At 39.3% G+C, this 25,383-nt stretch overlaps 1 protein-coding gene and 1 long non-coding RNA gene across 4 annotated transcripts; both read left to right on the top strand.

Annotated features, from left to right (window-relative positions):
• The first annotated feature begins 9,951 nt into the window (after positions 1-9,951).
• On the top strand, positions 9,952-21,452 carry LOC145486391 (uncharacterized). 3 transcript variants are annotated; one of them, XR_014049274.1, is made up of 3 exons: positions 9,955-15,957; positions 17,239-17,385; positions 18,424-21,452. It is a non-coding gene; the product is annotated as an uncharacterized LOC145486391 (long non-coding RNA). The 3 variants fall into 3 exon arrangements; XR_014049275.1 differs by lacking the exon at positions 17,239-17,385 and having other exon boundaries at positions 9,952-15,957; positions 20,578-21,452; XR_014049276.1 differs by having other exon boundaries at positions 9,952-17,385; positions 20,578-21,452.
• A 4-nt stretch (positions 21,453-21,456) lies between these two features.
• LOC145486368 (lipopolysaccharide cholinephosphotransferase LicD-like) lies at positions 21,457-25,132 on the top strand. The gene has a single exon (XM_081465014.1). It carries the CDS (start codon positions 23,535-23,537, stop codon positions 24,450-24,452), a length of 918 nt encoding a protein of 305 aa, XP_081321140.1. The 5' UTR covers positions 21,457-23,534; the 3' UTR covers positions 24,453-25,132.
• The last annotated feature ends 251 nt before the right edge of the window (positions 25,133-25,383 follow it).

Here is a 25,383-nt window from a genome sequence, read left to right as displayed (position 1 = left end):
TGCAAAGGGCCTATACAAGATGATGACCGCTTCTTATGCTCATCGACGCGCTGGTGTAAGCCCGACAGCACTTGCATCGCACAAGTTACATTGAAATTTATAGACTACGCGCTACTGACTTACAAAAGGCGGTTTTTCTCTTGTACTTTAAGGGCCCATTAACCGATTCATGCGCGCGCTCGCGCGCGTTGCTAAGAAGGTAAAATTTCACTTCCGGTCGCTTACGTCAGCCTGAGCACGGAAAATAAAAACAACCCAATTACGAATTTTTCAATATTTTGAAATGCTCTAAAATTCTGACCTTTAAGAAATGAAACAAAATCGATGCATAGCGTAATGAGGATTTTAATTTAAAGTATTAAATCAATGAAAAAAATCCCGAGAAAGTAATCTGCCTGGGAGCCTTTGCATTTTTTCTGTATTAGTCACATGACCATGGGCGTAGCTTGATGACGTCATCATTAGTGTTACTGATCATGAAAAAGTTGAAACACAGGAAATAACTCTGAACTAACTAAAAATGATGAGGTTATTTGAGACTAAATTTTCCTTAGCAACGGCTCGAAAAGATCGGTTAATGGGCCCTTAAGCACTTGCTGGGTCTTGTTACTGACAAAAACTAATTGAATGACTACGCGAGTTTTCTGGCCTGTCTTTAAAGTGCCACTGAAACGAAATTTTCGTACTCTCTTTTATTACCCCAATTTGTAGTTTCAAACGTGCTTAAAATAATGGTGAACTTTATTTCTGTCAAATCCTAACGGAAAGTGCTTTTTTTAGCTGCTGAAATCGACTTTTTGGAGCAAAACTGTGTCCGGGCTCTGGAACCGAATTTAAGGACCTTGTGACGTCACTGGTTGTATTCACGCAAGAAGCGCTATAGATTCTCTCTTGTTTTCACTTGATTTATTCAAGTCTATTTTTCATATTGTCGATACCTGCTAGTTTTCTACCTTGTAATTTCTGTCCAGTCTTGACAGGAAATACATATCATGAACGTTGGAGGGCGCCAAAGAGTGTAGATTCACCAAAATAAATGCTACAGATTAGAACAGCTCAGTTACTTTTCGAACATTTTGAGTACTCGATTGGAGATTTCGAAGACGAGTGTGGCAACTTTTATATCACGTCCTAAAGCCTAAACACGATATTTAGTCGTCTGTTTTCAGCCTGGTTCTGAAATTTGGATTCTCACGTTTATCTAAGTTCTATTACACAAGGTTCGAATATATCCTCGGCAACTTTACTGCAGTAAAAGCCGTAAGCGCGTCAGCCATCCGCATAATCACGAAGTTATTAACGGTCCACAAGCTTTGAGTCGAGTACTTCTTTGTACACAGAGGGCATCTTTTTATGATACTAATAAGTGAGAGTTCTTGTGGTAGACAAAATGTGTCTTTGAAAATTGTGATCCGCAGCAGGGTTTGCTTTATCGTCGCATACGTATCAGTGTAAACAAAGCGCGAATTTCGCTTCTCTTTTACACGTATCTCCCAATTGCAATATTTCACGGTCGATGGATTACTTTGAGTTCTTTAGCACATACTTATGTCTATGATCTTCATTTAATGGTATCCAAATTCAAAGCAATTCGTTAAAACGTCACTAGTTTACACTCCTTTCGAAGGTTTATTAAACAGAATTTGAACTAATTTGCATATATCACCTTTCGCCGTCGACATTGTCACGCTTTCTCTCGTTTCCTGAAAACATACCCGTAGGGTCATGGCAGCTTAGTTTACCTTTATAGTTTAAATTCGCTCCCTCACATAAAAGAAGAGGGTTTCTTAAATTGTTGCTGATTTGATAACTTGTAGGATGTAACAGATGCAACTGGACTAAAGGTCACTGTAGCACAATCTCGTCCGCGGTGAAACTCACAAAGCGTCCGGTTTCCTCGAAGCGAAGCGACTCGAAACTCGAAGCGTTGTTGCTGCGATTCGTGCAGCAGCAGTCCGGATAATAATTTCAAAAGCCGCTTTCTCTTGTTTTCATGTCTTTTTTACTTTATGAGTGTAGGTATTGTTTAATTGAGTGGTGGCCATTTCACCAAGAGTCCCGATCATTTTGCGATCTAAGAACTCCCACTCGTTTGCTTGCTTACATAAAATATCCTGCAGATATCCAATTAAATAGACTGAAAAGCCCCAGGATCGACTCTCCACCTCTCCTTGTCTAAGGCTACTGTGATTATCTGCTTTACAGCTCTGAGATGTCCTTAAGATGTTTTTTGGAGGGCTTCGAACAGTATTCTCTTCCCCCATAATCACTCTAAATTTTCAGCGCAGCATGAGAGTAATACAACCAGTGACGTCACTAGGCTGTTTTGGCCGCGCCAAGATGGCCGCCAATTTTGGGCTTAACCAGCCAACTTCGAACGGCTGAAAAAGCAGTTTTCGCTTACCGTATGCGAAAAAAAAGTCCGCAGTGTTTCCAAGTAAGGTTGAAACTTTATTACTAAGCAAAAATCTCACATACGAAAATTTCGTTTCAGTGGCACTTTAAGTTTGCGTACTAAATCTGCTGAATCATGTTCTTCAAAGGGCAGAACTATTCACACTTTTCGACTCTCCTCAGGGGCAGGTGTTGGTTGCTGGTCTGTAGCCTTCGAAGCAATAAAATTTCTGACGGTAATACTGACAAGTTGTGGATGTTTCAGCCGAGAGAACAGTGCTTTCAAGCGGTCGCATTCTTCAGAAAAATGTGCCCAACATAACGATAAACAGTATGCACGATCAAGCATGGTTTTCAAAAACCCTCGCTTATGGCGCGAATCAACACGGCTCTAGTCCGGTAGTGGAGCATGTCACCCCTCTTTGTAGGTTTTACGTAGACTTTGGCTCGATTTGAGTGGCTCTGTTCAGTAGCTGCATACCAAGAAAGGGAAGCACACCATTGCTCTCCGTTAAGAAAATAAGTTGCTGATGTTGTGTCTGACATTATGGTTGTTTCATCGACGTATCTCTTGCAGAATGAAGGTATTTTACTTTCACGTTCAAGAATTTCTCCAATTGATCCCATGAAAACATTGGCAAGCAGTGGTCCGAGTGGTGAACCCATGGCAACCCCATCGGTATGTACATACAATTGCCCATTGAATTGAAACAGTTGGTCTTTGGCAGATGCTCTGGGGAGATCAACAAGATCTGTTCTGCTGAAGTTGAAGTGGTGTGTTTTGTTGAACCAATCCTCGGTAAATGCTTTATCAGCGAGTAAACAGTATCTGTATAGTTTCCTCTAAGGGCACGGGGAGGGTCGGTAAATATAATAGCCAGGAAACATCATAAGACACTAGGATCTGCATTCTGCAAATTTCATTGGCAAAGTCAAAAGTGTCCATTGTCGTGTACTGGTTGTAGGTCAAAGGCTGTAACCATTTTGCCAATCCGTAATTACACGTTTGTGTGGCAGATAAGATGGGACGCATAGCCAGATATTCTTTGTTGATCTTGAGTAAGCCATACAAGTGTGCTAGTTGGGATCCTGAGGGGCGCACAGAATCTGCAATCTCCTTTAGTAGAATTCTGCAGACAGTAGATTCTGGTCTTTCTCTTTTTACAGCAGCAGATGATAATTTGTTTGGGTGGTCTACCTCTAGTCTCCGGCCTCCCCAGATCAAGCACCCTAAATTTCGATGTATCATTTATGGATGCTTCGGTCAGCAAACGCAGATATTCTAACTTATCCATGATGACAACTCCGGATCCTTTGTCTGGCTTTGTGATGACAATATCATCGTGTCGCTTTAGCTGGTGGATGGCTTGAAGGAGTAACTTTGGTGGGTTTGAACCCTTTTCTGATAAATGTAGCTGAGCGCTATAGATCGCAGGGTGGCAGCAGAAAGCTCTTCTAAGTTATCAGACAGGTTGGGCTTCAACCTCGATCAGGCTTTTTCTTCGACCGAAGCTGGCCTTCACGCCAATTGGGGATACTAGAATTTTTCGATGAATTGTAGGAAAAAGTACGTCGCTTTCAAAAGGTCGCACGAAGATTGTTATCCTTACCAGGATTTTCAGTCCTAATTGAATGTGACACTTATTTGCCTAAGTATTTTCAGTATTTAGTCGGCCAAACATCACAAATGCCCAGGAGCATACCGGAATCCAGTTTCTGAGTGTAAAGACCTGGGCGTTGCGTTACTGTCGAGGTTTTTCAGTTGATGAGCAACATCGGTAAAAAACAAAAGATCATTTACGTCGATCTTGTTGGATGTGTCAGGCAGGTGTTCTTGGTTTGTTTAGGGCAATGTACATCCAACAAGTCACAAATGTAAGCTCAATCACGTGACAAATTTAAAGGAAACTCTGTCACAATTAACTCTCACCAAGTGCGTATATCCCAGCATTTAATTCGTGTAGTTGACGGCAAAGTTGTTTACTTATTCGAAATTGCCGATCAATTTACAAAGGATTGACAATACTTTTGTTGGTTGACAAAGCCAACTAAAACCTTTTTCGAACTCGGTTAGATGACACGAATCTATGAACATGGACCTCCTTTCCATATATTCGGCAGAAGTCAACCGAGCTTTTACTGCTTTTCTTCGGTTATTCGAGATACAAGATACCTTGAACCAGGTCGCACAATTGAATAGAAAAACGCTAGTTGGTGATTCTGACCTACCCAAATTCAAATTATTGAAGCCAAATTATTGATCGATACTTCACTACAGTTGACTATAACAACATTGGAGGAAGGTTTGTCTGTACTTGTCAGCCCCTTGATTGATGTCGAGCATGATGGTGATTTAAACGTCAATAGTTTACTTTTAGTTCCGGCAATTGCCAGCAAAGACAATTTTTGTGTCATCGAGCACCTAAATTAAGTTTAATTTGTCAGGAAGTTTTTTGCTGGTCCTGAAAAACAGAAAAATCTTGCTTTAATAACAACTCTAAATTCTAAACAGGTTGTGTCGCTATGTGATAATAGGTTTTTGGCCTGGGAAAGCGCTTCTGTAAAAGCCTGGGGAAACTCTCTTGCTGCGGGGATCAGTACCGGATCTGTTACAGGGAATTATATCTCCAGAGACGTCAACAGCACTTAGAACTTAGGTCCAACGATATCATTTTAATCCAAGAACACACCCTGAGAATGCAATCGGAACATAACCGGAATGCAACCAGAATGTAACCGGAATGCAGCCAGAATGTAACCGGAATGCAGCCAGCATGTAACCCAATACGGGATAGTGGTATCCGGCGTCCCACCACCGGGGGCGTAACCGAAGAACAATTTACAAAACACCTGTATTTATGCTAGACTCTAAACAACTGATCTAATATTTCGTTTAGTAATCCTAAACCCCTATTGGCTGCCAATGAGCTCATTGTTGTTCTAAGGCTATTCCATCATGGGCAGTCAGTTATTCTGCTCGTAAATATTAGCAACTTACAACTTCAGGTAGTTCTCACTACAAGGTGTTACACGATAATACAGATAGACAAGTGGTTACCATGGTTATTGAACTTTCACTTGACTGCAAACTGTTGGCTTTTTTGTGGTTATGAATATCGGCAAATTCTCCGCTCAAAGCTAGAAGCATTAGACAGATTTTTTTTAGTAGTGAAGTGTGTTTTCTTTTCCCTACAAATGTAGAACCGTGTCTAGCTATTTGAAACAATAGAATTTAAAATGGCCGCCGTATCACCAAAAAGGTTCAGTCATTGTATATGTCCCATGGGATTCAAACAGTAGTGATAAGTCACCGACATCATGAGAGACTTTCTGTTCCTCCTCCAGTTGTCATCAATTGAACTGTGATAAATGTGTTTGATGAGATGTTTGAGTATTACGAAAGCCAGCTTACTTCAGCTTTTGAGAAGGCAAATGACATGGTCAATCAAACAGAAGTGACTACTGAAACCACGTTAACAGAGTACATTGCTTATGCTGCATTTGGATTGTCATCCCTTTTATCCTGTGTTGTATTGTTTGCCAGTGTCTCCGCAAAATCTTTCAGCATCATGAATGAATGAAATGAAAGGCTTTATTTAGGAGTTCGAGCAAGGTTCCTCATCAAAACGTTCCACCACTTTAAGAATCCAACCCTTTTGATTTTCTTTCTTAAGCATCGAGGACGAAGCTTAATCTAAGTAGGGGAGGGCATGCTGTTAAGCTCAATAACTTGTATGGAATACAGTGCTTTTGGTTCCTGATCATCGGTTGCTCATCAGTTAACCATTTTGTAGCCACCACGTTGGTCTTTGATTCTTGGGCCCTACAGCCCTCATAGTGAGTTATCTTATTAGTTTATAAAGAGTACTTCCGCTCCGAACAATACCCTATCGATGGTCATGTTTGAGTTCGTCTACTGGCCTTGGTTCTGAATCTCCCACCTGAATCCTTTTTGAACAGCGGAATTGGTTGTTGGCTTTAATTTGTGAAACAAAACAACAATAAGAAGCAGCAGCGTTAAATTATAAACATGAACTGTAAAATCCATCAGTGCATACACAATTTCTCTAATCCTGCATGCACAATCTGTAGCTTATACAACACAAGATTTGAATCAGTTGAATCAATCCTTTTTTTCTTTTTGACGCAAAGTTTCGACGGAAGAAAGCCCGAAACGATTTCAAGAGGAACTGGCCGTCTTACCTTGAGTGTGCTTGCGATTATTTTAGGGTCACGGACGAGTAATTAAATTCGACGACTGTTACGAATATATTAATTCTGCTATAAAAATAAAACAAGGCTGATCACAACATGGAAAGTCGTTGCCACATTTCTCATGTACTCAGGTTGGAGTAAACTGTTCAACAGAGAAACCATATAGAGTAGACCATGTAGAGCCATTTCCCAGAGAGAATTAACGAGGTATACATGCATGTGTTGGCTGGCCACGCGAGGTTTACAAAGTTAATAAACAATCTGCGCCTCGTAATGTCTGCGTATATGCTTCTAATTTTCCTCCTGACGCTTAGAGAACAACGAAAGTTAGTCAACGTCCTGCGCTTTTACAATGAGAAATGCATAGTTCGCGCTTTGATATTACTGTTTCGTTAGAAGCGAAAGCGTTTCTTCGCCTCGTTTAAAAGCACGTAATGAGTAGACCATTAAGTGCAATGTCTGTAATGTTGCTGCAGGCGTTTGGAGAACGAGGTACATGCACATGCATGTGTTGCCGGGGGGGGGACTGCAAGGAAAAAAGCACGGGGGTGCTCGTCGTACCTTGTAGGGGTTAAAATAGCGGTTTTGATACTTCTTGGGGTGTTCAGCCGCAAAAGGTCCACAGCGGGAGTTTTTACGGTTCCTTTTAGGGGATTGAGCCGAAAGAAAATGACATGGAATGTTTTGTTTTAAAATTGGTACCTCTTAGGGGTGAAAAAAATTTCAAGCCATGCTCAAAAACAGGATCTTGTAGTGCATACAAGCAATCAAATTTGTGGAATTAACTTACCCATTACTGTTAAGAGACTACTCAAATGCTCCTAAGGCTTTTTTAAAATTCACACTAAAAAAAAAACTCTTGAACGCCTTAAGGGGTTTATTGCGATAATGACTTGGCTAGGGTTCCCATTGGTAAGCGCTCTTCTGCAATGGAATGCTTCGAGAAAATCATCAAATTCATCTTGATGATCTGGAAGTTAATTCTTCGGTTTTGTTTTCAGACACTTGTTTTTTCTGACTGAAATTAAAATCATCTGAACAAGTAATGTATACGCCTCGTTGACTATTCGCTCATCATGGTCTAATTGTTAAATAGCGTGGTCTCACATGTCAAAATCAGCAATCGAAACGTTTAGTGTGAAGAAACGGTTGGCCAAAAACATTCATGAAGACTAAACTCCTTGTACTAGAGATTTATGCACAGTAAAATTAATCATGCTGGGAGATTGATATAACGGATAAAGATTCGATGTGTTGTACTATCTGGTATCAATGCGCCACAACTGAAGTCGATTTGCGTCACGTGATGTCTATCTAAAGTGCCACTTGAGATTTTCAAGTGCACTTGAGCCAAGTCCTTACTTTAAACTAACTCAGCTGCTAGTCTGTCATCCAATAAACAAACATCGTGAAAACAATATAAACCGCACGATTAGACATGATAACACGAGTGTTGCTAACCCGACAACTCCATGCGCTTGTGCGCGCCATCATATGGGGCCATCTTGGATTTTCTTGTCTTGTTAGTGATGATCGTGTTATCTTTCGCTTCCTGCAAACTAGTATTCTCCCAGACTGTTTTTAAAATACGCTCTACAGCAAATTAAATGATAATCGCGGTTAGTCGCGCCGCAATGTCTAACCCTTGACCCCGGGCACTTGACGTCCTCTACCTGAAAATGACGTCAGTGGTACTATTCCTTTGACAGATTTTGACAGATCGCAGCTGGAGGTCTATTTTATAAGTCTCGTTTGCATAAACTCCTGTTTTTAGCTCATTCATGCGTAAAGCGCAATGAATGAGGTTTTGTGAGGGATCGGATGAGGAGGGAATTTGTGGACCGTGGACGGAAATAACTTCACATGCTACCCTCTCCCGTAGTAAAAGTCAAAATTTAACCTCGAAGAAGCTCAGATACACATGTGTAAAGGAAAGATATCTTTGTAAAGTCTAAGAAATAAATTAAAATCAAATCACAATTTCCGAACTTCTAAAATTGGCAACTGGGATCGAGAGGCCCAAATGTTCACACCTAAGGGACCCTGCATGGGTTATTTTAACACACGCTACCACGAGGCAGTCATGGCAGCGCCTTCATATTGGTAAGTTATCATTGCTATATTATTATGCTCTTTCTTTGAAGCTCTTAAACATAAAACACTCACATTAATCATAACGGCAAAGATACTGTAGTCCCACTAAAACATTTTTTGGAGCTCCATTCTCGAGGCTCGCTCGAACAAAAACTACCTTGCGATCTGCCGAAAATCTACATTTTTTAAATCCGAAACAAAATAAAGTTTATGTAAGTTTATGTATGTACACTACATACCACCAAACAATCTCTTATTGAAAATTGCTTTACATGGCTACCAGTCACATTAGATCAATGCTATCGAGTTTATATCAAGTTTATAGGTTTATAAAGACGAAGTTGATTTGGAAGTCTAAATTAAAATGTTTCAATTGTAATCTGTATATAAAAATCTGTTAGTGAGATGTCAATGAGCACTGTCAATTTTTAGAATGCCATGCGTGTAAACGAAGAGTTTTAAGGGAAAGTATAACTTCACCATCCTCGGTAGGTTGAAGAATTTTCCAAGAAGGACCAAATATTCCTCGTATTCTTTTTTTTTTTCCTGTTTTAGAAGTTTATACTGTGAAGCTAAAATTGAAATCCGCATAAACCGTTAGTTGAACATACAACTGTCAGAACTGGACGATTAGGGTTACCACTGTCAGTTTGCAGTGGCGAATCTAGGGGAGCCCCCCCCCCCCTTCCTTATTTTGGGTGAAAAGCGAAAAAAAAAAGGCAGAAGGAAGAAAAGCCGGCACGCCAAGCAAAAAAACAAAAAAACCGCCTCCACCACCTTAACTCAAGGTCTGGATCCGCCACTGGTTTGTAGAATGCCATGCTGGTAAACAAACAGTTAAGAGAAAATACGCGTGTGTGACTTCATTAGCCTTGGCAAGATCAGGAATTTTGTAACAAGGACAAAATACACCTGTTGTCTTTTTGTGAGCTGTTAGTTGAATTGTAATTTTGCTTTTATTAAAGTTGTTCTGTCCACAAAAAGCTAACTTTTGTTTCTTTAACAAACAACTATGGTAAGGTTAACTCTCCATTAAAAAAGGTTACGCTGAAACAAGGATATTACCAGTCCGACCAGAAATCCTAAAAAATTGATAATTGGTTCTAAAAAGTGTTTAAAAAATATAGACTTTTTAAAACTTTTAGCACGTTACGAGAACAATTTCAGCTTTCTACCTTAAGAATACGTTTTACACAGCATTGTTATTTAACCCAGTATCCTATTTTTAGATTTTTGTACACCCTCATATTTGTGACTCTAAGCAACCTATTGCTTTGATAGAAACTTTAGGGAGACTGAGTGCCAGCTTTCGGCGCTGGCATTTCTGGGATGGTTTAGATACTAAACGTAAGCCATGATTGATCAATGGTTTCCAAAGGCAACCATTGACCAATCTTAGCTCACACTGGTTACCCAAACATCTCAGAGATGCTTGTGCCAAAAGCTGACCTTTAATCTTTCCAAAGTTTGTCAATGGGATTGGCAACTATAAGTTAAAAATGATCTGTAAGGTTTTAGTGTTCATGAGAATGGAGCAACAATGTGTGACACCAGATAATACTCATCTTCTTCCCCCACCCCCTACAGAGAGGACTGTCTGACCTCTGCCCCTCCTCCCCCCTGCTTGCCCACCCTCAGGAATTTCTAATCCCCACGAGGAATAAATATTTATTTAGCACACAAGTGCTCAAGAATATCTATTCGAACTTAACTCCTACTATTTCAAACTGTTGCTTACCTTGAGGGTTCGAATTGGTAGGGGTAATCAAATGTTGACAAGTGAAATTAGGAAATAGTTTCGCGCGCGTTTGTTTTGTCAAAATTCGTATAATTTCGCGAACCTTTAGGCGAGGGAAATTACTAGAATTTTTACAAAACGCAAGTGAAATTATTCCTTAATTTCACGAATATACCGTTTGATTACCTTTTATGATAAAGTTTCCATATAACACGCGCTCTGATTCAGTACACCGATTCCAGAAAAAAGCCGGAAGTTGCACCGAAACGAGGCTTAATAGCCCTCGCAGTAAATATTCAAAGCAACATGGCGAACAAAGAAGAGAAGTCAATCACTATTCTGATGATATTCCCGGCGTCAGTGTGAGCGAAGAACAAATTGAAAAATTGACACTTAGGCTATTGAAATTCTGGCTTAAAAGTCGCCGTATAAATTAAAGTGGCAAAATAAAGGAACTTTTGGAAAGATATGTTTGCCATCCTTCGATTGTCTCGATCTCTGATATGCGAAAAAACAACATGTTTTCACCATTTCTATTGCCTAAAAGAACTTTAGTCATGGTCGGTTTAGGAAAAAGAATCTGAATGAAATGAAAATTTTAAAAATCTGCGACCCTGACCCGAGCAATAGCTTTACTAAAGCTAAAGTAGCTTAAAGTAGTAAAACTGATAAAGCAAGAGCTCGAAAGAACATACGGAAGTAAATTTAGAAATTGTTCCGGATATCGGGAATATTGCAACAGAACATTCAAACGTAAACAAATTTCCAACGGCTGATTCATTTTTCGCTGACGACTTCAGTCTTCTCAAGTTAGAGTACGTCCGATCTCTCTTCATGAATTAACAATCGGTGCGAGAGAATAAGACAAATCCTTGAGTTCAAAAGATGCTAATCAGAGTATCAAACAAGACCACGATCTACTCGCCAAGAATGGTACAAACAAGGGTTCGGTACAGTGACAGCATCAATGCGTTACAGGGTAGGACGCAAGCACAAAGCTGATTCATTGGTGAAATCACGAATAAAATTATCAAAGAAGTGTACCAAAGACTATCAGCCACATGCCATGAAAGGTGGCCTTGAAGATTAGCAACTAGTAATGGACAAGTACATTGAAATAATGCATCAACAGGGACAGACGAAGGTGCAAGTAACAAAATGCTTTTTTTGTACAAGAGAAAAGGGAAATTTGGGGGGCTCCCCAGCTGAGCTGGTTACAGACCCAAGTAAGAGCAATCTCCATGAAATCATTGAAGCCAAGAATGTCATTGTTATGGATGGTGAGACCCTGAAAGATTACCTTATAAAATCAATATGCAAAATGTTTGATACTGGTTAAAAGTAAACAAGAGTCATATTTACTTCAGTTTATGAAGTGCAATGTACAACAACTACTCTTTGTTGTGAACGGACTTGGAATGTCCTGGCTATAAATATGAAGTAACTGAGAATTTTTAATGAGCAAATTGCCTTGGACATAGAATGGTGGAATGGTGGAATGGTGGATGCTAAAGAATATTGAACAATTTATGATACATATATCATAATTATATGAACTGGGTTACCTAATGCTTAGAGATGGCCTTACAAGATGTGATTATTGCTAAAGCCAGAATAAATAATGTATATCAAAGTTCCAATAAGTTTGTCCAGCATTTAATATGAGAGAATTCAGCTACTTCTAGTTTTTCTCTGGTAATGTTGAGTGAATATTTCAAAATAGTTCAAAACATTTGGGAATCTATAAGATCATACAATGTAGGAAATTCTCAATGAGGTCACTTCAATTGTACTTTTATGTTATTAGCAAATTATACACCATACCATGTGCCCTTTTATGTTACACCCTGTGCCAGAAAATAGAACATGAAGCCACATAATGCACAATTTCAGTACAGTGGAAATCACCAAATATTTAATTGCCACTGATGAGCAATATCATGTACTCTGTTTACATTCACTACCAAATGACAAATTAAACTTTAAGTGTCAGGAATTATTAGATAACTTATTTTTCTGCCAGTTTACAAGCAAATAGCTCACTATCCAGAGCTAATTGACAACTCTACACAACCTTAGTGGAGTTACACCATCAAATATATGCCATCCATTTATTCTCCTAATAGCCATTTCAGCTTGTATTCTTACATTTGCAGTTCTGGTTCATAGTTGAAAAACAGTCCTCCTTAGAAAATTAGTAAAATTATCGTCAGCTCTGGTTTACTTGGTCGCATAGAAGGGATGAAGATTATAACCTTCTTGCTTGCCAGTAAATGCTGTCAATCAAATCTCTGACATTAGGGAAATTCCTACAAGGCCTTGAAATGTGTTGTCAGACTTTTATTAGTTCACTCTGCTTCTCCAGGTCTTGCGTGTCTGATCTTTTATCTCCCTGCAGTCTATTCTTCACTTAATGTTTTCAAATTCAGCTTAAAAAACTTCAGGTAAATAAATAATGGGCAGGCTCCCCAACATTAAATACAGGAAATTGGCCCATGCAATAATTTATCCGACACTACTAATTCTGAAATATTAAACCTAACAGCCAGATCTTGCTGAAATATTAAGCGAGTAAAAAAGATTCAAAATTCATCAATGGCTGTATTTAAATCACTAATATCCTTCCACATTCAACATTGTTTTTGGGAAACTTTTTTTGTTTACGTCAGAGGCATGAAGACTGATTAATTCCTAAGTTGATTGAAGCTGATGGGTATTCACATCTGTATTCACTTCTAGCTTCTTTGCCAGACTCTGATGCCTCGCATCTTTTCGCTCTACACAGAGATTCCTCCTCAACTTTTGTGCAAGGGAAAACCGAGGGTACGGCTCCCAGTTTCAATAAGTGTACTCAGTTTAAAATCACTTGGCAAGAAGCGCTCGGAACAACAGAAAATATTTCCTATCGAGGTAAAATAGGCATCTCCCCTTTTCATAAGTATTGCCCTCTTTTTCCTTCTTTGTTTATCCGGCTTGTCCGAAGGAAACTCGTCGTGGAAATGATAAATCAGGTCGGTTTTTGCTTCGATTATTAGAGTTTGCAGCCGTACAACACTTGTGTCCAGCTCTTTTCCTTTTCCTTGCCACATTTGCTCCTGACAAGTTGCTCTAACCTACATACGTTCGAATGTTTTCGTTCTTTCCGAACATTTCGACCGCCATTTTGAACGCTCAAGGGCTATTAAGCCTCGCTTGCATGCCACTTCCGGTTTTTTTCTGGAATCGGTGTGTTGGCTGAAACAGCGTGCTTTATCAGAGAACAGAGCACGGGTTGATGACGGTAAGTTGGCTTCCAAATTTTTGCTTCGGAATTTTGACAAATTTGACCCAAATTAAACATCCCCTGTGACTCAGACAAACGCAGTGGAAGCGAGCTATTTTTCTGTAGTAAATATGGCTCACAGAGACCATTGTTAGCAACAGTAGTGTTAAAACTGTACTAAAATAACAAGTTTTGCTAGATTCCCGCCGACAAAACATGTACAGCTGTAGCGAAATAAACAAATTCTCAACCTAAACAGTGCTTCGATAAAGACATTATATTTGTTACGAAGGCAGAAATTGTACTAAGAAGTAAAACAACGACGGAAAACAACCATTGAACTGTCTCTGTTTATGATGAGAAGCTATATTTTTGTAAATTTTCAATTAAAAATGCTCAATTGCTCAAACAACACTTACACGCAGTGTAGTAACGCTCGTTCTCCGGTCATCTCAGCGAAGTAAGACGAGTGGTCAGTGCCAAAGTTGCTGTGATATTCTCTTCTGTGCTCGGAGTAGAACCAGTTGGAGCCGTTAAGTCTTTCTAACTTTTACGCTAGTTCGGGCAATCTTGCTGCATGCGGCTACAAGCCGTAAATAACTGTAGCTCCTTTCAAATTCAACTCGGCATTTCGCATTTTCATCCACAAGCTTTGAGCTCCGCGTTTCGTAATTTCCACTGCAAAAGCGCTCGTTTTCATGGACCACAATGCGGCCGAATTCCTCTGGACTATTTAACAATTAGACCCGTAGCCCGCAAGGGCTACGGGTCAATAGCCCATGAGGCGAAGCCGAATGGGCTATTGACCCGTGGCCCTTGAGGGCGAAGGGTCTAATTGTTTTAGTATCACCCAACTAGTCGGACAGAAAAGGTAATAATAAAGTTAGCAAATGCAAGTTGAAGAAATATTTATTTGGGAATAAAACGAAAGAAAGCGTCACGCTCGATGGCGCCAATTTCGCTACTCGATGACTATTACTAATAGTCCCCTAGTAGCGTAGCCAATCAAAATGCAGGATTTGCATTAGTCCACTAGTTGGGTGATACATGTACTAAAAACCGTTACCTGCCTTTAGATCCGGGGCATTTTTTGATCATGCAAATTGCACTGTGCCGAGGTGTTAACTGAAATTAGCGCCTAAAAGTACTGTTAACTGCAAAAATACAAGGAGCAAACAATGTCCAGCTGAATTTAGCGCCTAAAAGCACTGTTAACTGCAGCGAGAGATGGCAACGAGTAACTGACCAATGTCCCGTGCCTCTCGACGGTTGGAGGCGACTTTGTCACGAAGGCGAGGTCGTTAAGCTAGCAATTCAAATCCTGTGCCCAAGATAATCGGTTACGGATCGAAAGGGAGCAGAAATGGAAAGCAAGAGCTTGAAAACCAGCGATTCTCGAGCGGTTAAGATAAACTTTGGAACCCTGGGAGAAAGCGAATGGGAAGAAGAGTTATCGACGGCTGCCATGAGGCAATTTTGACGAGATTAGACCATTTTTGTGGAATTTACGGAGCTTTGAGTGCGGGCCGTCGGGCCAGTGGGTCGCCAGCCTTTCGTTTCTCTTTAGGGGAAGCAAGCCGCCAGAAAGTATAACTCGCCTAAATGGCTCTAAACCACCTCCAGGAACCCAGATTCATCAAAATAACGCAATGCAAACACAAGGTAAGCTATTTTATTCAAATTATTTTCTACACGTAGCATTTAGAGCAGGGGCGGGGCAGAAGACTCCTGAAATTTTTGTACTAGATCATCCAACAAAAAGTGACGTCACATCCGGTTTAAACGGTGCCGCGCAGCTCGTTTCACAAAGCGAAAAACTGGCGTTTCGATTGGGGAAGATTTTCTTCTATTTGCAAACCATCAGGTCCGTGTCCTTCCATACTGAGGATAGAAATATCTTGTAGGCACATTTCTTCGACTTTTGAAGCAAAACTGTTGGCAAAAGAGAACAGTTTAGTATTGTTTTGAAGGAAAATAACGGAGAGCCTTCTGTCATCGAATGGCGGATTTTACACATTCAAAACTGGTGTTGTTCCGACTTTTGGTTCTTATTGTTCATGATTCGGTGATAACATTAAGTGCAATAGCCCATAATGTTAACAACAACCTGGATGAAGTATTGCTGGCCGTAGTTTGCACTGTGTACAACGGGAACATATTTAACAGAAGCCGTTTTTTTCTGAAAGTGAACTCAGTTGAAGCTCTGTATACACGTGCGTGTGGTGGAAAAGACATGCTGAAGCGTATACTCAAGGTTAGTATCCTATTTCCGTATCTCTTGTTGAATACGGTTTTTCTCTGTAAGAAATAAGCAGTGTTGAGAGTTAGAGGCGAGCTTTTGGGGATATCAGATTTCCCCGAAGAGATCAACAAAGGGGTGAAGCACTCCCCCACCAAATTTTTCTGGGAGTATCCCCCCGGGTACTGTGAAGTTGTTCATAAATATATGCTGGACAGAATTCAAATTTTATCCAGTCCTCTGTATTGTCTGAACTGCAATGCTGGCCTGGGGATCAACTTCTTCGGGCAGTTCCAAAAGAGGGGGGTTGGCCTGTTTAGGGTTAGCTCTCGATGGTATGGTATATCCTTAGCCCTTACCTTTACCTCCGCTTTTGACAGGTACCCACTTCTACTGTGACCTGGGGCGGGGGGTACTCCCTTATGTGCACTATAGGGGTATGTGTGGCCCCAAAAGGTATGGTTTTTCAGTCGTTTTGGTCATAAATAGGGTATCAGTTTTGGCCATTTTGGCCTTAACTAGGATATGGGTTTTGTACTCCAGTCTTGAATTGGGCAATGTTGTTTAGAAGAAGCTACTTTTTCATCATTATTGATAAGACCATAAACAAAAGGCCTTCAAAAAGTATGTTTAAGGCAAATGTGTCAGCTACCATGGTGGTAAATAGGTTATCAAATTTTTATTCTGGTAATAAATAGGGTAGGGAGAATTGCAGATTTTAGTAGTCATAATTAGTTAATTTGACTATTTTGAGATTTTAAAGATATGTTCTATATATCAAATGAAATTGACTCAACAAGACATGCTGTGGGACCAAAGGCCGCTGGTGATTGTTTTCACAGCTTTTTTAGTTCTTCCAAAGATCTGTTTACAACACCTCATCTTCTGTTAATCTGGTGGGGATACAATGTAGCTCTGTAGCAACGGGACCTTTGTTTATTTTTTGATCAATGTTTAAATGGCATCTACCTTCCATCTTGTAAAGAAAGAATGAAAAATGGCTGTCTCATACGCATGCATCAAATAATTCACAAAGGTCAGTTGTGATTGCTCCATTGTGGGTGGGCTGAGAATTCTAGCTTGGTTTGATCTTAAAGTGATTGTGTGCCATTTATTTCCCCATGTGTTTGACTGAATTTGACCCTGCATGACTATTCAAAACCCTTATTGAATAATCAAATGTGCAATATCCCTCTTTGTTTGAGTTTCCCTCAGTCATTCAATCACAATGGGTTTTGCTGAGTTAATTTTCTCTTCTTTGTAAATTGATATTTCTGCTTTAAATTCTAAATCTAGGCATCATGTGACACTCGCCATGCCAAGAGTTGTCTCGGTTAGCCAAGCCGAAGTGTTTATATAAAGAAAAGTTGTCCTCCCTGTCAGGGTGCCAAGGCATGACATGAGCCAAGGCTAGACAACTCACCCACCCCTGTTGTCTCGCAGGTGAGACAGGTTCATGATCCTAAATGTAAACGGTTGGTTGAATTTTCAAAGAAATAAATGAAAAGGTAGCTTGGCTAGGGTAACTCAGGAGAAGGGTTGTCTTGGGTACCCAAGACCATATAAAAGGTCCCTAGTAGGGCCATTCTACTTTATTTCCACACTCCCTCTTCCTCTGTTGACATGAGCTTTAGACAGGGCTATGAAAGAGTTATTTCTGCAGTTTTATCTTTTCTGTTAGGTGGTAAATATTGACTTATTTAGTAAGTGTGGCTGGGGGAAGAGGGTGTGGATATAAAATAGAATATTTCTAGTCAGCTCTGGACCCAAGTTGTGTGTTGTCTAACTGATTATACATTCTATACTTTTCAAAATCTTTATGGGTAGGTGTTTGAGAGGATCATCTTATATGTTCATCGCTACAGTGGAACCCCACCTTATGGCCACCCCATTCACATAGCCACCTTGTTATTATGGCCACTTGATTCTGGCTTGAACAAAGGCTCAGTCAGTCAGTCATTTTCTTATTTAAAGAACCCCTGTAACCACACAGAGGTGAAAATGAATTTGAGCTATTACCCACAAAACAAAATTCTGGATCATACATTTTAGGAGTAATATACACAATTTATAATAAGCATCAGGCATCACTTTGATAGTGAAGTCCCATAACTCTATTATTTGGAGATTGGTTATCCACTATCCCTGAAATTACCAAGGCTGATATCTCTATTATCATGTCATCAAAGCCATAATATTTTGACACCTACTGTACCAAACACAGTTTACTTAAGCAGTAACAAGAGTCTTTCTTTAGTAAACCAAAATAGTACTTGCTTTATAAAAGTATAACCCTTCCATAAGCCTTCACAAAGTAATATCAGTTGCTAACAATTTTTTTGTGGCTGATTTAAACTTTGTAATAAATCATACTGAACTGGCCCAGGTTTAATATACATTTTGTTGCATTTAGCTCACATGTTTTCAGTTAAAAGGAGAAGGTCACTCCAAAAAGCTTACTTTTTCTGTCTTCACTTATAGCAAGTGTATATTCAGCATTTCCACTCACCAAATGTTCAGCCTCTGAAGTGCCTGCTATCCTTAAGAAATTCATCTCTAAATTAAGAAGCGACTTCGGAGGCCACCATTTTGCAACTGTCTTGGCAGCCTGAGGCTGTGTTTACCAGTATGTGACTTCATTCCGTCCAACTTGAAATTGATGGGAAGGAGAAGAACCTGCAACTGACTTGGCATCTGTCACAAGGTCAGCAAAATCTATTTTTTTCCAAGCGATTATCCTCTTCACTATCTTCAATGCTATTGTTTCGGAGTTCAGAGCATGTTTAGCTCAAAATAATATGTCTCAAGAGCAGCCATAACCCAGAGTGGTACTCAAAATCTGTCGGACAGAGTGATGTCATGAAAACTTGGCCTGGGTGCTTCTTTGGAGGTGAACTTCATAAGGAAAACCTGCACTTTAGAGGCTGAAACTTCTGTGAGTGGCTAACCGTAGTGCAAGGTTTTCATTAGCGTTGACATAAAATTTATGTTTTTTGGAGTGACCTTCTCCTTTAAAATACACACATTAAGACTTAACTCAGTAGCAAAGTACCTCTTGTATGACCAGTAACAGTATACATGTATCCAAAAACAAAATATATATTATCCAAACTCAGTCATGTTAGTAGTGTTAGTGTCTAATGAGTTCCTGCGAAGAGATAATTATACAGTCATTCTAGCAACTCTCTTCAATATTCTGGGAGTCTCCCACCTACCGTTTAGATCATCCATCCCAGGCAAGTTTTGAACTATTGTCCAGATACAAGGGACCATGGACTCCTAGGGACAGTGCTTTAAAGTGTTATTATGATGAAATTTGCAGATGTCCTCCATAATATGAGCATAACAGTTTTGTTACCATGGCAACATACTGGGTTTCAACCTTCCCTGATGATTATAGGCTTTTCTGGCCACCTTTTGCTTTCCATTTTGATATTTGCCAATGGTGCCTCATCAGCATGATCTAGGAAGCAATATTAATATGCAAGGTCAAAGTCGTAGCCTCGTTTAACTTTTTTCAAGCTGAAAATCACTGAATTAGTGAAATCAGGTTAGAGGGGACTGGAAAAGAGCAAATTCCCATGGAAAAATACAGGCTGTAAATAATTTTTATAGCCATAGGTGTGTTTTCTGTAGTTCTAAGTCTAGAGTCTACCAAGTCTACCAACCTGATGTAAAATTGGGTTGACTGTATGACAACATCAGTCACGTCATTTGCATGTTTCTATTTTTCAAACCTACATATCGTTGGAACTGATGCAGATATATGCAAAAGGTAAACAGCATTTTTAATCTTTTGTGGAGTTCTATGTGATACACCTGAAAATTCTGACTCAAGGGGTAAAAATTTAAGGATAGAAGCACTTTAAAGCATTGAGTTGAATTTATGCTGTTGGTAAAATTTTATTGTAAGGCGTCGAAAGGAATTTGGAGGGGAATTTGGTGTGTTTATTGAATTGACAGACATTGGTTCTGTTGTTATTGTCATTATCTTCTGTATTTTTGAGGCAGAATGGTTGTTGGCAAAAGCAAAACTGGCAATATCCTCACTGACCTGTGTTTAGATGTTTTCAGGTTTTTGTCTCTGACAATGAAGGTCAATTTGAGTAATTACACTGTCTTTACAATAGAACATATGGATATTAATAGTATAGTTATATTTCAATATTCTCATACTAAAATTATAGTAATTGTATGGCTCAACTTCTACCTCTGGTTTAATTTGTTTAAACCAGTTTATTTTTTTAAACCAATTTAATTTTATCAAATGGGAAGGGGGAATCTGAGAGCAACAATAAATTAGACCAACAAATGTAAGGAAATTTGCAATGATTGCTTTCATGGCCTAGTGGAGATGAAGTGGACCAAAAAGTCAGAGATCTGATGTTTGAATCTAGGTCTGTCTGTACAAAGATTGTATTGTAGTATAGGAGTATTGTGGTAAGTTATCACTCATGTTGGGGGGTTGATATGGGATCCTGGCTGTACTGTTGTAGGGTAGGAATAGGGACTGAGGGGTGGGTGGTGTGCTTGTGATCCTTTTTAAAAACCACTCTAAAAGTGAAAACAAACTGATTTCAATTAAAAAAATTACAGCACAGGTAAAAATGATACATTATATCTTGTTTTTTATAGGTGGTAAATGAGCAAATACCCTCAAGAGACCTGCAAGTGTGATTTGTTTACTGATAATGGAAATCATAATAAAGATACAAAGCCACCTTGGTGTGATTTCTTCCTTGACAGTGAAGTGCAACCTAACCAAAAGTTGCATTCTGTAAGAGGTTTACAAAAATTAAATGGAAAATTAAATTACACCAGTTTGAATTAATTTTATAAGTACTCCTCTCTTCAAAATATATTTGGTATGTTGTCGTACTGGCAAGAATATAATGTAAAAATTTTATGGGAAATGTTTCCATTTAAAAAATATGCAGCTCAGACACAATAACAATAATTCTCATTTCTGTGGTGTTTTCTTTGGTGTGAAAGTGTAAAAACAGATTCTATTACCCTACATGTAAGTTGAAGAATATACTGCAGGAGCTCCTCTGAAAAAGTTTGTTGCTTTTTTTCTGTTCATTTTTTTTGTTGAACATTTATATTTCCCTGTAAGCAGTTTCTTCACAACACATTGTAAGATAATAACTAGACATAAAAAGGACGTTTTTGTCTCAGAGATAGTTTCCAAGATAAAGAAAGTGATTTTCATTTATATTTTTTATTTTCTTTGGGCAGGGACATTTTGAGAATTTCCCTAAAAATATCACAAGGTACAAAGGAAGGGGCAAAAATAAAAGTTATGTTTTCATTATCAGTTTGAGTCTCTCTATGAATCTACAAAGTATGGTTATTTTATACTGTTGTGGATAACGTTAGGCCCATTTTAATTCAAAATACAAATGGGAACTTACATTGATAATCACACAATCCCTTAAATTGCCACTGTTTTGTTTTTTGCTTTTTTCCAGAAAACAATTTGAACATCCTTGTTACACAAGGAGAGGGGGGGGGGGGGGGGAAGTTTTGTACTTAGTTTTAAATGGGGAAGCTCCACCTCAAGGTCCAACCCCTTAATACTGTACCCCTTTTCTAAACCCTTAGAAAGTAGTTTTAAAATATTTTTTTGAACAATATATCAGAATCCCCTCATTCTGTCTCATGAAAGTAAATGAGAGATTATCAACAACATTTTAGAACTAGAAGAAGGGAAATCCCTAAAAGAAAGGTTTGCGTAACCTTTCATTATACACCTGAATTCAACTTGTCAGAAATCCCTTACCCTTTAATAGTTATATCTGAAGCCTGAAAACTTTTGAGCAGAGCTTCCCGATATGTCATCACTAGAGTGCTCCCACATACACAATCAAGGAACTCTTGACAAGCTGTGATGAAGCTGGCTTTAAGACTGTCTGATCAGGCAGCTTCTTCAGTTTTTGAGTACAAACTTGTTACTCTCAGTCAACTTCTAGTACGGAACCTTTTCTGGTCTGGTCTGGTCCAAGTTCACAGACACTACGAGCTAGTAATCACTTTCACAACACTAACACTAGCAATGTCAGTCACAGTCTGGTTGTTCAGTTTCACCGCACCATGTTTCATGGTCACTCATCATTGTCAGACATGCATTCATAATAGCTTGTAACATTCACCAGCCTGGCAGTGTCATTGTTGCCATTACCTGTTCCCAGACTTCCTTTTATGGCTGGGTCTTGGGGGATGATATTTCATTACTGTTTGCAAACAGTTTGTTAAGATCGCACATTGAAAGCGTGATGAATTAAAATAATTGAACTCTATGAGAGAGAATTGTCAGACTTCCTAGGGTTCTCTCATTCCCTGGAACTGAAATGTCTTGATGTAAGCTTATATAGAGAAAGCAGACTGAAAATAGAGCAAAATGTTTAAGTAACCTTTCAAAATAAGTTGCAAATATATATAATAGCTAGGGATTAAAAGATAGGGAACTTGGTCTGTAAACAAGGCAATTGAAAGGAATCGAAGCAATTAAAGGTGTATGCTTGACCTCATAGGATCGGGGGGGGGTGTATTGAAACTTTGTAGTGTCACTGACATTTAACACTGTTGAAACAGAAAAATAAATTACATTATAACTGGAAAAAACAAACAAACAAACAAACAAACAAGCCCCGACATGCCCCGATTACTGCATCGCCCATAAAAATATCCTCTTGTTTATATTTAAGGGGTTCACGGCCTGCGTATGTACTTGTGAAAGGCAGCGTTTACCATAATTGAGGGATTACCAAGGGAAAAGTTAAGATATCTCGTTTAAGGTTCTTAACAAGTCGTAACATAATTTATAATGTAAGTTTGAGTCACAAGCGAGAACAAGAATTTGAGTTAGTATCGATTGGCAAGAAAGTTCCGCCCCGTTATGTCTTTACAGTGTGATCGATAAACAGCTCTCCATTACTCTCAAGTGTTTGTCAATGGTAAATTTCAAAAAATGGGCTTCTGTTAAATAGGTTCTCCCACGGGTAGAAAACTGACATTGCGCTTTTCTCTCAGTGTAATGCCTACTTAAGAGAATAGGATATTTGAATTGAGTGCAACTTACCTAGAATTCATTATTTCCACGTAAACGATGACTCCTGTGGAATTCAGCTACGAAGAAACGACGACATTTCGTAAAAACACGCCTTCAAAACAGCGTCTTTTTGAATAAATAATTGTTCTGTTCCTCGAACAAACGATATGGCGAGGAAGAAGACAAAATTTTGTTTATCATGGCCAAATAAAACGTTAGAAATATCCCGCCGATTGCGAAATATTGCTGTTTTACTTACAGGGAGAACGATTATGTCGCAGTCAAATTTTATTTTGCGGCTCAGCCCGCTTTGTTAACGGATGTGACGTCACTTTTTGTTGGATGATCCAAACACAAAAAAAGTGCCAGGCGTCGAAGAGTGTTCTCCCCCGCCCCTGCATTTAGAGTAATTTTCTAAGCATTCTCATACATTGTCTTATAAACGGCTAAAATTGTAACGCAATCGCCAACAGCATAATGTCACGTATTAATCGTATTGAACGTCTGGATAGCCTGTGGCGTGTCGAAACGTTTCGCTGCCATGAACAACGTTTGCAATTGGCGATGGCCATGGACGGGTCTTCGATCAGTACACGCTATCTTTTTATTGGCAATTTTTGTGCTGGTTGTCTTGGCTTTAACGATGAAAACACAGTTGATGGCATCTCCCAAAGTTTCCGTACAAGAGAAGGACTTTCATCCGATTCCGTATACAACAATAGCTCAATGCGAACGCGAGGAAAATGGCGAGTTTAACTGTCCCGATATTCGTCTGAAAGGACCAACCTTGCTTCGCCGATGCCAGCTAGTACTGACGAGGCTTATCAGAGTGTTTGATCTCATTGCTAAAAAGCACGGTATTAGATATTGGTTATACAGAGGAACCCTGCTCGGAGCAGTGAGGCACAACGGACATAATCCGTTTGACACCGATGTAGACATTGCCATTCCTAAAGCAGACTTCGAAAAGTTTATCAAATATGGTGCGAGTGAACTTCCCGACGACATTTTCTTGCAAACAGAAGAAACGGACCCTTATTACAAAGTCCTATTTCATAGCGGAATGCTTGGAAAATTGCGAGACAAGAAGAGTTGCTATCAGACCTGTATGAGCTGTAAACAGGCGCACGGCTTGCAGTTGGATATGTTTGTAGTCGAAAGCGACACCGACGGAAATTTCATCGAGTCGTACAGTGACTCCAAATGGTATAGACGTATCATTTACGGGCCGATTGTAAGAAAGAAAAGCGAAATCTTTCCTTTGACGGAAGTTAATTTTGACGGTTTTATTTTGCCTGCTCCACGAAAATGGAAGAAAATGTTGACGTCATTGTATGGTGATTTTATGACAGTTCCCTACGATCAACCGCCTGGACACATCATAACAGATGTGTTACGTAGCTGTGAAGAGATCAAAGAAAAAACCCTCGAGTTAAAAAGCTCCAATATCTCTATTTGATCTATAGAAAAGATACCTTGGTTACCAGAGGAATTTTTGTGTCTGCTTATGTGCAACTTAGCGTGTCTGCTAATATGCAAATTAGCAGACACAATGCAGACCTGTAAAATTCATATAGCAAAACATTTTCGTAATTCTGCAATGAATTCGTGATTTAGTCGTGAACTATACTCGGAATCTCAACAATAGGCCTGAACAAAACACCGATTCCAGACGACTTTCGGAACCAATCGAATGCAAGAAAGTGACACTTCGAGCTTAAACGACAACGCTGACGCCAAGGACGACTTGTAGTCAAAAATAAATTTATATTTTACAAGTGATATGCGCAATTGTCGAGATCTGTTCTGTACGCTAATGGCTCTGAAAATGTGCTCAGGCTAAAGTGTTTCTTGGGCTGCCAGATCCACTTGAAGCCCGCGCTATAACTTTGCAGCGGTAGATTTTGAGATGAGTCCGCTGGTCGTAAATGCGTTTTGCGTTCCATCACATTGCGGAATGCCAAAACAAAGGTAGTGCATTTAATTGTCGGTTTTTGCTTTGTTTTGCTTTTAATAAATGTTATTTTCAAGGCAATTGGCTTCAGCTGCTAGCTAAATATATTCGTTTTTCTATGTTTGAAGAGGCACAGTTGTTCGTCGGTCAAAACCAAGAGGTGTTGTATGGCCAGAAGAAGATGAGGAGGAAAAAAGTAGCTTGCTTTCGCCAATTCAGTTTTTCCTGATTTGGTTTCATCATTAAAAAAGGAGACACTTAAGGAATTTTTGGTCTTAAAAAATTAATGCATTTCAGAAGCCCAGAAGAAAAAAGACATCAAGAGGAAGAAGAATTGAGAAGAAGGGAAGAGTTAAAGGAAAAAAAAAAACTTTACACGAGTCTTTCAGCCAATACCATCATGGCTATACTGACCAATCACGTTCAACAGACCAGA

This window comes from Orbicella franksi, chromosome 5 (genome assembly GCF_964199315.1).
Source record: "Orbicella franksi chromosome 5, jaOrbFran1.1, whole genome shotgun sequence".
In the NCBI taxonomy this organism is placed as follows: Eukaryota; Metazoa; Cnidaria; class Anthozoa; order Scleractinia; family Merulinidae; genus Orbicella; species Orbicella franksi.
Note: the sequence above shows the minus strand (reverse complement) of the source record. Positions and strands in the feature narration are given on the sequence as shown.

Bases quoted from the DNA above. Each gene is read 5' to 3' on its own strand.
- LOC145486368 (XM_081465014.1), top strand. From the start codon at position 23,535: ATGAACAACGTTTGCAATTGGCGATGGCCATGGACGGGTCTTCGATCA.